This window comes from Gopherus flavomarginatus, chromosome 3 (genome assembly GCF_025201925.1).
Source record: "Gopherus flavomarginatus isolate rGopFla2 chromosome 3, rGopFla2.mat.asm, whole genome shotgun sequence".
Taxonomy (NCBI): Eukaryota; Metazoa; Chordata; order Testudines; family Testudinidae; genus Gopherus; species Gopherus flavomarginatus.
In genome coordinates, this window is record NC_066619.1 from 243,345,776 (window position 1) to 243,359,251 (window position 13,476).

At 42.3% G+C, this 13,476-nt stretch overlaps 1 protein-coding gene across 1 annotated transcript in view; it reads right to left on the reverse strand.

Moving 5' to 3' along the window:
• Nucleotides 1–670: 670 nt before the first annotated feature.
• The window catches only part of DTHD1 (death domain containing 1), a 73,255-nt gene continuing 60,449 nt past the window's right edge, over nucleotides 671–13,476 (reverse strand). The window contains exon 9 of the mRNA XM_050947452.1: nucleotides 671–1,109. Coding sequence (XP_050803409.1) covers nucleotides 1,023–1,109 — 87 coding nt within the window. The 3' untranslated portion in view covers nucleotides 671–1,022. The remainder of the gene's footprint in view (nucleotides 1,110–13,476) is intronic.

Genomic DNA, 13,476 nt, shown 5'->3' on the forward strand with positions numbered 1-13,476 from the left:
TGGTGGTTGAAGCATAAGGGACATATGAATCTTTAGCACATCTGGCATGTAAATATCTTGCTACAACAGTGCCATGCAAACACCTGTTCTCACTTTAGGTGACACTGTAAACAAGAAGCTGGCAGCATTATCTTCTACACATGTAAACAAAGTTGTTTGATTTATATATTGTGTTGAAGATTTGAAAATGCAGAAAACATCCAAAACTATTTAAATAAATGGTATTCTATTGTTTAATAGCATGATTAATCACATTTTTAATCACTTTACAGCCCGAGTATGATCATTAAATAAGATTTATTGTCAGACTATTTAGGTAAAGAAATTATGGCATTCAACCAAGCACTCATATTTTATAAAATTGCCAGAACCAACAGTTATTTCATAACTTTAACTAGTAGTTAATTTTCCATTTCACCTGTGAATTACTAGTCTACCTTTTGGGGATTTCATCTTAAGTTCAGCTACAGTAAACAGACATGTTAGAGCATGGCATTAAGTTAAAGATCTATTTAGTGTATGGTGTAACTATGGTTGCCAGTCATTGGAAGAAAACAAATATCAAAAGACTTGACAGCATTTTTTTTCTGAGCCTTTATTTTAGAAACCATAAATCAAATTAATCCATTTATATTTAGGTGTGAATTGATGCCACCATTTGTTTGTCAGTTTCAGGACATCGTGCATGCAAAATTGATAAAGTGTAATGTGAAGTGAAGAGAGGTGTCCAGAGAGGACGTGGATTGAGCAGTAAATAATGTCATACATGCTGACAGATTTATCATTGAGCCCACTCCGTTGTTTCTTCATTTAAGGTCTAACCCTTACTCCTCTTGAGTTCAGTGTTGAAAGAACAGGTGCTTTAACTAAAAACTGCAAGCTCATAAGCTTTGTCTGTATTAGAGAACTGAAGATCTCTCAGTTGACCAAATGGGAGAAAGCAGTTTAGCACAAGTGCTTCAATCTATCCACTGTAGACACGCTGTCTGATCTCAGCCACAGCAGTTTTGCCCCACATTCTTCTAAGCCATTTCTATTGCAATGCCACCTTGGTATTTTTCTGTCACTTCCTGGCACAGTTCACACAAGCAGTAGAGTCTGGGAGATTTCTAAATGTCAACAATAAACTTTAGGTTAGCAGTGGGAGGGCTAGTTGAACAGTCATCTTGCATCCATCTACGCTAGCACTAAAACTGGTTCAATTAAAATGTGGTTTATTTCCTCATCTAATTGGTTATTGGTATGGTACACTGTGTTAAGCACTTTTATGTGTGAATGTGAGAGGTGTTAGACTAAACCAAATGGTTCTTGAAATAGTAAATTTCTCGACTTTAGACTGAATAATCATTAATTTCCCACTCACATTAGATTTGGAAACTAATCCAACACTGTTTACTTAACCTTTAATGAGTTTTGCCTATGTTGGATTGGGGCAAAGGCAGGAAAATTCAAAGGTAAAATGTTCTGTGTTGTACATCAGAATTACATGCCAAAAAAGTTTCAGAACCCTGTAATGCATATGACCTTTACTAGTAAAGGATACAGTAGAAATCTTAATCCAGAGTATTTTTGGTTTTGTGCAATGAAGTCCCTATCTCTGTCTAAATTTCATCACGTTGTGGGCCAACTTATGCCCACAGAAGAGGGAACCAGGACTACAAGGATTGGGGAAGAGAGTGAAAAATAGTGAGATGTGAGAGAAGTCTTCCTGAACTGCATAGTTTTCTCCTTTTAAACGAAAAGAAACTGGCAAGACACTGGGCAGAGAGGGAGAAGTTAGAGAGGATTTGAGAAGGAAGTGAAAAATAGAGCAAATGAGCCTGCAGTTGTAAGCACCAGAGTGAGTCAGGGAAGATGAGAAGCAAGACTCTGGGCTTGTCTACATCAGAAAGTTGCAGCGCTGGTGAGGGAGTTACAGCGCTGCAACTTAGGAGGTGTACACATCTGCAGGGCACCACCAGCGCTGCAACTCCCTGTTTGCAGCGCTGGCCGTACTCCCGTTTTGTCTCGGGTGTAGAGGATCCAGCGCTGGTGATCCAGCGCTGGTAATCAAGTATAGTCACTTACCAGCGCTTTTCTTGACCTCCGTGGAATAAGCAGGTATCCCAGCATACCTGAGGAAGCCTCTGGTAATCAAGCTCGTCTCCTTCCCCGGCTTGCTCTCGCGTTCCCCGAACCCCGAGCAAGCAGGTCTCCTTCCCTGAGGTTTGCTGGGTGGTTCGCGGAACGCGAGAGCAAACCGCGGCGAAGCTGGTCTCCTTCCCCGGTTTGCTCTCGCCTTCCCCAAAACCCCTTGAAGCCGCCCAACAGCGCTGCAGTGTGGCCACATCTAACACCACTTGCAGCGCTGGTTGCTGTAAGTGTGGCCACTCTGCAGCGCTGGCCCTATACAGCTGTACTAATACAGCTGTAACAACCAGCGCTGCAAAATTTTAGATGTAGACATGGCCTTAGAAAGAGAGAGGAGAGAGTGAATTTGTAGAGGAGGAAGTTGATGTTTTGTTTGTGCATTATTCACTCAGTTCTGATCTAAGGTATATTTATTTAGACATATGAAAGCGTAAGAATATTCAAGCACCTCTGGAATTGTAAGTGGACTCTGCAGTATTGAATTTCTAGTTAATTACAGATTCCATGTAGTTCTGGAAATAACCAGCACACTTTTTAAATAAGATTGGTCCGGTATCTCTTTAACAATTCCTCTGTCTCACTTTGCATGCACACCACCAAAATGTCACTTTGTTTTAAAGTTAAAATGTAGAAAGGAATTTCTAGGCTGAAAGCAAGAATTTCCGTTTCTAAACTTGCTTAAAGGAATTACCTAATATCTAGATCTTCTAGTGCTTTACATTCTTCAATCGGCTAATGAGACCTCTGTTTGTATTAGTAACTATTTCACCCCTTGGCTTCAAAATTGAAAACACAAGGAAGCAATATTTGTCCAGAAGCCTTGGTATGACATCTGCTGGTGTGATAGGGAGTAGACGTGTATTTTAAATACATCAGCAATACAATCAGATTGTGATAGATATCCCAATTTGGAAAGAATTCTTCCAGTTTTATTAGACTATTCCAGCTTTCTAATAGGTGGTTACAAACATGTAGTCTTTTATTACTTACCTCTTTTCAGCAAGAATAGCAGTAATCTGACCGTGAACCAAATTAAAGAGGATGTTAATATTTTCATGTACCATGTTACTAGAAATATACTCTAATATATTCTACTTATGTAAGTGCTATGATAGCACTTGCATATCTGTAGATCTCCAAGTGCCTTTCAATGATGGTAACTATTATCCCAGTTTTTAAGATGGGGACATTAAAGCATAAGATTAAGAGGAAGAGCTTTAAAGGCACAAAGGTGAGTTAGGTGCTCAACTTGCATTGAAAGTCAGTCAGTCTGTTAGGAGGCTCTCTTTCATTTGGGCTTTTGAAAATCTCCCCCCTCCAACTGCTCAAGGTCTCAAAACTAGGAAGAAACCCAATTCTCCTGACTCTTAGCCCTATATTCATTTCAAGGCCCTTTTTGAAGGAAGTTCAGAGAAAAATGGAGTTCCTCTGAGGACAGATTAAAAGAACAGTTATAATAAACAGAAAGGAGATAACTGACCTCACTGGGTCAACAGCAGCTTTTGAACTTCTGTGCTATAAACATGAGTTTTTTCTGTTTGAGCTAAGAAATACTTTCTGCTTGGAAGCTTTCACAGATTCTTTTATTATGTTGCCCAGCCACTAGATGTGTATGAAGACACACATTCCTAGTGTTGATGATAGAATCACTTTGTTATAGAATGCTGTTCAAGGAGAAAGGGAGAGATGCCTTTCACTTTTCCTTTCCAGCCCCAAGAAGTTAGTAGTGCTGGAATGACTGCTATACAGTTTCACACTTCTAATTTGCAACAAGACTTTTGTTAAGCTCCAAAACTGAAGGGGAAAATGTTTTACCATTGGGCTAAAAAGAAAGGGATCCATTCATATTTCTAGGAGATAAAAGGTTTTTTGATATTAATATGTGGTCTAAGAGAAGTACTAACATACTGCTTTTTCTGTTCATCAGAGCTCTGTTTTGACAGAATTAAACAGGTTCCAGAAAATAGGTTGGAAGTTTAGTTTCTCTGGATGACAGAGTACATAGTTGTAATGCAAACTGGGAAATGACGTAATGGAATATATTAGGTATGCTTTGTTAAGCTGGGGAAACAGGTTTGTCAGAATGACCAAATGTAAGAAGACTATATTGGTAAAATTGTATAAGAAAAGTTATCTAAACTTCTTTGTTCCACATTCTGTCCTCGAATGTGTACAGGACTCCCATTAATGTTTCTGATGATCCTTGCACATTCTAGGTCAAAATGAAACTATCTGTAGGGAAATGTCAGAGGTGGGACTGCTCCATGTCATCCCTGTTGGGCTGTAGGCACTCCCTCCCTTAGTCCACAAGTTGAGGCAACTTGCTTAGACAAGGGTGTCCCATACCCTGAGAAAGCATCAGTCTCTAAACCATTAACTAAAGATAATAAAGTTTAAAAATTGGCATCTGCATCTTTAAAAAACAAAACTCCAAGGCAAATACTTAGCTGCAATGCTTGAGCGCAAAGTCCTGACCTGGCCCTGTTGTTCTGGGCTAGCTATGAAGAACATCTCCTCTGTCGCAGTCTGACCCTGCACTACCCCCAAAAGAAACACATAACCCTTCTTAATTAGCTGGCTGGCTGTCTCCTGATTGGTCAGTGGCTCCTCCTGGTATTTCTAGGCCTCTAGACTAGAGGACTAAGTCTTATTAGCAGTCTGATCTGAATAAGTTTTTCTTGACTTGGGGGCTGTCAGAGTGCAAGTGCCTCCAGAGGTTGCTGACACCTGCTTTATATAATAGCACCCAACAGTCCTATTATATTAGAAACATGACAGGGCAGACATGACCCCTGCCCTGAAGAGCTTAAAAATCTAATGTCTTGATCCTTCAAATTGTTCAGTAAAATCCCTAACTTCCCTGGGGCTCTGCCTGGGCAATTGGGTCTGCCCAAATGGGACTGACTACTTCCATATAATCTCTACAAGTCACCCCACACTGGAGAGGAAGGGGTTAATGGAGGCCTCATGGGCCTGCCACTCCCTGTCCCAGAAAGGAGCAGTGGAGGTGAGTCCTCCAAGCATCCTAGGCTATGTAGAAAGCAGCCAATTAGAAGGTGGCTACATGGAGCAGCCAATCAGGGCACAGTAGGATCACATAAAAGGGAGCTGCAGTGCAAAGCAGGACCAGTGGCTGCTGGGTTCTCAGGGAGTAAGGACTGTGTCCCTGAGGCCTGGTCCACACTATGCTGTTAAACCGATTTTAACAGCGTTAAATCGATTTAACGCTGCACCCGTCCACACTACACTGCTCTTTATATCGATTTAAAGGGCTCTTTAAATCGATTTCTGTACTCCTACAAAACGAGAGGAGTAACGCTAAAATCGATATTACTATATCGATTTAGGGTTAGTGTGTACACAAATCGACGTTATTGGCCTCATTATTTTACAGTAGCTACCCACAGTGCACCGCTCCAGAAATCGACGCTAGTCTCGGACCATGGACGCAGACCACCGAATTAATGTGCCTAGTGTTGACGCGCACAATCGACTTTATAATATGTTTTATAAAATCGGTTTAAGCTAATTCGAATTTATCCTGTAGTGTAGATGTGCCCTGAGACAATAGGAAGTACCTTAGACAGAGCAGCTGCTAGCAGGGACTGGGGGAACAAAAGGGAGTTCCTGGCTGGCTGCTGGGACTAGCTGGCTGAATGCCCTGAGAAGAGGGCAAAGAAGGGGCTGGGGCCTTGGGGAAGTTGCCCAGGGAATTGAAGCTGCAGAGAAGGGGTTAAAGAGGCATAGCAGGAGGCTTCTATCCACAGGGTCCCTGAGCTGGGACCTGGAATAGTAGGCAGACTTGGGTCCCACACTTGCCACTGGGGAAGTGGCTTGACTATTGATGGAGATACTACCCCCTCCTCTCCCTGGAAGGGGAAAAACATAGATGGTAACATGGCTGGAGGGTCAAGTCATGAAGAGGACGCTGCATTACTTGGTCTGAGGCTGGTCTGCAGGCAGTGCGGATGATAAACACCACCAGGAGATGGTGCATCAGCTTCCAGAGCTAATCCCTGTGATAGCCAGCAGGAGGTGCTGCTGTAGTGAGAGAATGCAGTGAAAGGAACTCATTGCAGGATCAAAATTTAGTTAAAAATATGATGCAACAAGTGATTCTAGCCAACAGGAGGAGAAGAGATGCTGGAGTCATACTAATATAAGTGATCAGTGAGTGCAGCTTGATGGTGTTCAATCAGTCAAATATTTTAATTATCATTTTAAAAAAATCCTTATTAAGCCATAACCCCCTGGTCTCCTGTAACATTACATGTGCTCATGTAAGCTGTTTTGTAAAATCTATTTTCTGGATGATCTTTTCTTAATCTGAAACTCGAATGTCAAAATTGCTAGGCTACCTGAGATCCATATTGTTAGTGGCAGCAGGGTGTATTTTCAAGCTGCTCTCTAGAATGTAGTTTCTATTCAGCAGTTTGCCCTGCCCGCTGCCTCCTCTTATAGATCTGTCAATGAGTCATTTTGATATTTCAGCTTCTTTTACAAAAATTATGGTGGGGGGAAGGAACAATTGGGCTTTAGTATTAATTGGAGTTTGGCTAAAGATGCTGAAATACAGTTAGATTTGGTGACTAAAGGGATGAAACTTAGTGAATGAGGTATTGCTCTCCTGTCTTTCAGGGCCAGATTTTCAAAGTAACTCCAGCACTTATGACCAGGGACAGACACTTCAAAAATGCTCAGCTCCTGTGTAGGAGTAAGGACAAGACTGTCAGTAGAGTTCAGCACCCAGTAGCTCCCATTGTGACACTTGCTGCTAGATTTGTCAAGAGAGCCCAGCACCTGCTGTGCACACAATATGCTGATATTTCTTGAAAATATGACTACAGTTATAGGAGCTGAGACTATGTGCCTTAATGTTCCAGTGTTCATGACACAGGATACAGATTTCAAGGAGAAAATGTTACAGATATCCATGGGGTTGTAAGCAGGTACATTGACTTCAGAATGGTTAAATTTGAAGACTTCCATCCAGTGTCCTGCAAATTTAGGCACATGACATAAGGCATAGGCAGGTTTGGCCACTGACACTTCTATTTTTAGTTGTTGTCCATGTTTATTTTCAATTTCACAATTGACCTTCTGTCACTGTGCTTCAGTGGCTCACACTGAGAATACCTGATTCAGGACAAACTGCTGAGAAATGGCTCAGAACTGAGAGTACCAATCTCAGGACATATAGGATCATTCCTTTAAGTCACTGTATATAGGTGCTGGTCACAAAAAACAAGCTGACAGGTGTCTTGACCCATGTGGGTCCTTTCTTTGAAGAATCAGCAATGAAGACAGTCTGTGAATTCCCATTGTTGAACATAAGGACCCATGCTTTGAAGTTAGAATGCTTCTCATTGACAGTTCTAAGGCTTCAATCCCAGTTAATGGGCAATCCAATTACACAGATTATAGCCATCCAGGCTATCTTTCATTAGTTTTTATGGCTAAGGCTGTGAGTATTTCAGAGGTCACTGATTCCGTGACTTTCCAGGACCTCCATGACTTCTGCAGCTGGTGCAGCTGACTGCAGGGCCACCCAAGCAGCTGGGGCGGCCCCAGGGACCAGCTTCACTTGCTGCTTCTCAGGCAGCCCCATGAAGCTGGTCCTGGGCGCTGCCCTGGAGCAGTGGTTCGGTAGTGCTGGCCAGGGCTGGCTTTATGAACAGTGGGATCCGATTTGAATACCCGGCGGCGGTCCAGGGCTTTTGGTGGCACTTCGGCGGTGGGGGGGTTCACGCCAGGTCTTCTGCGGCACTGAAGGACAACTCCCCCCACCAAAATGCCACTGATGCCCCAGAGCGGACTTCCCTTCCACCCCCACCGCTGGGTGAGTAGTGTGGTTTTTTTCTTTTTTTCTTTTTTTTTTTTAATTTAGAGGCCTAAGGCACGGGGCCCAATTTCGGGGAATTGGCTTAAAGCCTGCCCTGGTGCCGGCAGAGCCCTGGGCCACCTTTTTTCTCCGTGCCCTGCCCAGAGAGGCCCCCCCAGAACAGCAGTATCAGCTGGAGCGCCCTCCCTTCCCACCCTAGCACCTAAGATTTAATTAGGGGTATTTTTAGTATAAAGTCATGGCCAGCTCCCTGGCCATGACTTTTGTTCCCTGCCTGTGATCTGTCCATGACTTTTATTAAAAATACCCATGACTAAGTCATAGCCTTATTTATGAACAGTGTGGTAGCCAGAAACAATCCTTAATTAGTTTTCATGCAGTTTTACACATCAAGTAAATTCTCGTTTAAATGCCAATGCATTCTTTGATCTAGGGCTAAGTACAAAGATAGCATTCACAGGAAAAACAGTAATGTTACATTCCTTTGAACTATTCTAACATAGAAATGAATTAGTACACTTAACACTACTTTGAGATTCTCATCCACATGAATTGTTCTGACTCTGACCTGAGCTGGTCTGTGAGGGTCACATGTGCTATCTCTTGTGTTAACAAATGGTGAGCAGATTTAACCAATTAGCAGACTCCTAAATATGATGTCTGGAATCACTGAGGCTGCATTACTGCAGCCAAGACTTGAATGGGGACCTCCTGGTGCACTGGCAACAACTTTGTCAAGTGAACCAGAACTGTCATAGTTGCTAGGATCAGTTTCTCTTGGCTGCAAATTAAAACTTTATAATTTTTAACATTTCCTCTCTGTCTGTCTGAGTGCTGCATGTTGAAGCTAATCCTATCCTTGTTGCTTGTCAGCTGGTGGCTGGATACAGCAGCCATCTTAATGAATTAATAGTCTCCTGGCAAGTGAATGGCTTAAACTTGTATGGCACTTGCACATTCCTGAGGATGAGATTCAAACGGCTCCCAGAGAGTCCGAAGGCAGTGTGTAGCTGGGTATTTTTGATAAAAAGATTTTTTAAAAAAGTGTTCACATTTTTCACAAGTTGAGATAATTTTTCAAAAATCTGAGGTAACCCAAATACATGACCGAAAATGGAATCTTTTCCAGACCAATTGCGTAGATGTGTTAAGTTTTATCAGGTGAAAGTCACTCTTTGCATTCCTTACAGTACTTTTAACCTAGTGGCTTACCACAATTGTTTACTATGGTCAGGTGCCATGAGCTAAAACAGGATGTGCATTTGAACAGATATGCTGAGTGGATGACATTAAACTTAGGTCAAAAATTCAGTATGCACTTCATTAGGACACCTACTGTTTTTTGAATGCTATCCAAAATTACCATTTTGATATAAGGTAGTTATCTATTCTTGCCAAAATATAACAATGCCAACTGTGAAGAGGAAAAGGAGATGTTTTAAGGGTATAGACAGAGCCAGTTCTCCCAGTTAACGTATAGTGGTATATATTTTTGTGGATCAGATTTTTTTTTAATTTAAGGCATTCAGTGCATTCACATGCATCTCATTCTACATCACTTGTAACTAAAATGCATTTTTCAACAGTTTTGACTTATTCATGGACCTCTATCTTTAGTGACTGATTGTAATATAATTAATAACCACTGGTTCCCATTTTACTGAACACCTTCATTAATAAGCATGTGTCTTGTATAAGAGGAGTTGCTGCCCTAATTAATTCAGGTACACAGCTACTTTCCATTAGTGTCCACACAGAAACTTGCAGTAGAACCCTTCATTCAGTGACAGCACTAGTCTTCTGCCTTCAGAGTAAAATAAAATGTTTATGCTTTTGTGGGAAACATTCTTACATGTTACATTCTTTCTGATGTTTAGTACAAAAAGTCATTCCAAAATTCTGTTCATTGTCTGAATGTCACATCACAATAATCCCTTAGAGAGAGTGAGATTCCTCTTCATCCCTAAAGGCATTTGGCAGACAGGTTTGCAAGCATGATGGACAAGTCTGTCACAGTTCAGGGCAACTGCACCTAGATTTCCACTCTGTGGTCCAAAAAGGAGATCTACTCTAGGGTTCAGGCTCTTCCACCATCACTTTTCTTGGGTGGAGACCTACATCTCTCTCTGTACCTCCTGACTGGGGTATTTCCAGGCTGGAATCTCTATGGCTGCATTACTGCAGAGTCAGAGTCAAACCAATAGTCAGAGCTGAAATTGGAAACCAGGAGCAGGGACCAGAAGTAAGGAAGGAGAGCAAGGCTCAGGAGTCATGCAAGAAGGCAGGGTCCAAATGTTGCAGCCAGATAGGAATTTATCCAATTCATGGACAACTTCCTGTGGCAGCTTCTGTCTTAAATAGCATAGCTGGGCCAATTGGTGGGTCCGGGTGCTCCTCAAACCAGGACACCCATGGGTGGTGCCACTGGTAGGGTCAGGGTTCTGTTAGCCACTCATTTCACTAGTTACTAGCAAGCCTCAGAAGAGCTGCCCGGTTGCAAAGGTTGTCTAGGACCCATGGATCAGGTTAAAGACCTGTGGATAGTCTCTGAGGGCACTCCCTACCCTAGGGGACTTTCAGGGAGTCACTGGACTGAGTTTTTAGGCTCTTATCACTGAATCATCTAGTCTAACTCCCTGCAGGATTTGTTGTGTCTAAACCATCCAAAACAGCTATCCAGCCTCCTTTTTCTACAACATTCTCCGTGTAAAGTTGAAATACTTATTCCCACAGTTGTTAGTTCTCAGTTGTCAGCTGTGTAATTTGGGCCCCCTGTCACCAGCTGGTTGTCTACCTGAAAGCAGGATACTCATTCTGATGATTCCTGCACCCCTTGGGGTATGGGAGCTCTGCTGGTCTCATCTTTCCCCATGTATCCCACCCCCAAGAGCTAAGGCAGCCAGCTATAGTTGGAGCAGGAGTTAGTTGGGAATCAGCCAAGGGTCAGAGCTGGTATCAGTCAGAGTCAAGGCAAGGGTTTGTGCCAGACTTGGAGACCAGGGTCAGGGATCAGGAACCAGGTGCAAAGCAGTGGAGCAGGAACCAGGGATAAGTCAGGAGAGCAGGGGTCAGGCAAGAAGGCAGGGTCCAACGTAGCAGACAACCCAAAACTCACCCAGTTGCACAGATGACTTCCTGTGCTGCCTTCTGGCTTAAATAGCACAGCCAAACCATTTGCTGTGCACTCCTTCAATCAGGACGCCTGTTAGCTGCGCCTCTGGAGGGGGCTGGAGTTCCCTCAGCCTTCTAGAAGCCAGGATGCAAAGGTTGCCTGTGAATCCTCACTGTGGTTGTAACATTGTGGTCAGTTTCAGTTATTGGATTTAGTGTGTGGGTGCTGAGTGGTGTTGATGGCCTTAAACTCTCTGGCTGTGTGAGCACTGCACATCAGTGGCAGCAGTGTGTAGTGCATACATAGTTATGAACAGCAGGCTACAACAGTAGAGAGGCCATGGGATGCTACCTGGCTAAAAGTAGCAGTGTAGATGGGGAGGCTCAGCTGGGTGAGTAGAGTCATGTAGGGTATATACAGGTACACAACCACAGGCTTCTGCATGACTTTACTCACCCAAGTTGTGCCTCACCATTTATGCTGCTATTTATACCCATGCTATGGGGCTCCCCATGCATGTACTCTGCATGCTGCTGAAAAGTGTGCAGTGTAGACATGCCTTATTTCATTTCTCTGTACCTCACTTATTTAACACTTGAGGAGGACAATGCTTTCCTATATTAAAGGCCTCTTCTGAGGATCAAATAATTTGTTTTTGTGCATTTGGCTAGTGGGTGATTGCCATCTAAAAAGCTTACAAATAAATTTCAGAACCCCACATGGTTTATTCAATGGCTCACTGACACATTTTATGAGGCAAAAGGAAAGGTGTATGGTAACAATGTGTATTTAAAATGTCCTTTATGTCAGAAAACAGAAAATTTTGGTGTTTTGTAAACCAAAATATATATATATATAAAAAATGATTTGGGGAAGCTCTAAATACAATCAGTAACTTTCTGTAAAAAGTCAGCAAGAGAAATGCCCAAACAGTCTGTCTTTTATACTTAGTTTTTTAATACTAAGTAACTAGCTTCTGCCTTGGCTCAATCAAATTTCACTTTGGTATGGCCGTTCCCACACAGTTACGTTCCTCTGTCTGGACAAACCTGCAGTAATTCCTCCTTGTTTAGGGATAGGATTTTAATTTATGTCTGCTGCTCACTAAAACTCAGATTCTGCACTCAGTTAAATGCATGGTACCCCACTGCAGGCAATGGGGTTACATACATGTAACAGAAGAATTTAGCCCTAGGTAGACTCTGTACCCCTCAATGCCCACCTATTTTCAGTTCAGTGTGTCTAAGCTCAGAGTGTGTTCCTACTCAAGAGCTAATATTTGAGTTGATTAGATGATGGTAAATCAGTATCTGCAGGTCAGTATGACAAATGGTTATTACTAGGGAAGCCCAGTGTCATAGCAACCTATGGGTGGCACTTCTTAAATACGAGTTTGAGTAGTTGGTCATTGCTCTTTCCTATAAAGATCTCAGCACTGTTGCTGTCACATTTTCCTCCATCTGTTCAATTTTGATTCATCTGTGGTTTGACTCTAGTCATCCATGGCTGTAAATTGCTACAGCATGGTTTTGAATGCTGCTGATGGAGAAAAGCTCACCTCATCCTTCTGGTGTAAGCTATGCTTTGACCTAAATTTGTTTACTTACATGGACATGAAGTGTAGGTAAGAGACTTTTCATGCCTCCCTGCCACAAAAACTGGAAGTGAGGGGGGGAAAGTCACATCTTAGCCTCACGGAGTGCTAGATTTTTTTTTTGTGCATGCATTTTTATGAAACAGAAAGGAAGAACCATGGGGTGATGGGAATATGTACAGAATTTTGCATATGTAGAGTCATGGAAGGAATGACTCCTATGGTGTGTTTTGCTATAGAGTAGTTGTATTCATATTTCTGTCCTAGAAACAATATGAAATTTAGTGTTCAAAGGGAAAGTTAAATGGGAGGTATAGTTCCAAAATGGACCTTCAGGGGAAGCTAGCTGGCAGCTGTTCTCTCATCTCAGTCTGGTGGCACACTTCTGGGAAATACAACAGGAGTGAACTGCATGGGCAAAGGAAGATGTGGAGAGAAATCATGGCCAATGCCACCATGGGAGACTTTCCCCTATTTTGGCTAAACTGTTGAACAATCTAAAGGCGGTTCAATACAAAGTGGGGTTTGGAAAATCTCTGTACAGAAAGGAGAGTCTTGCCCAGGCAAGTTAAGGAACAGCTTCAGCCACATTGCAATAATGTTCTGCATGCTAATTTTAAGGGAGTGTTTCTATATCAGACAAATTTTCCATCCATTGAGTCCAATATATTATTGGACTGTTACACCCTATCACATGGAATACGGTAATTGCTATTGTTATACATTGATAGCTGATGTTTTAGCCTTTGAACTGCATTAGGCTTTCTAGTTTACTGAAAGTGATAGAACAGAAACACT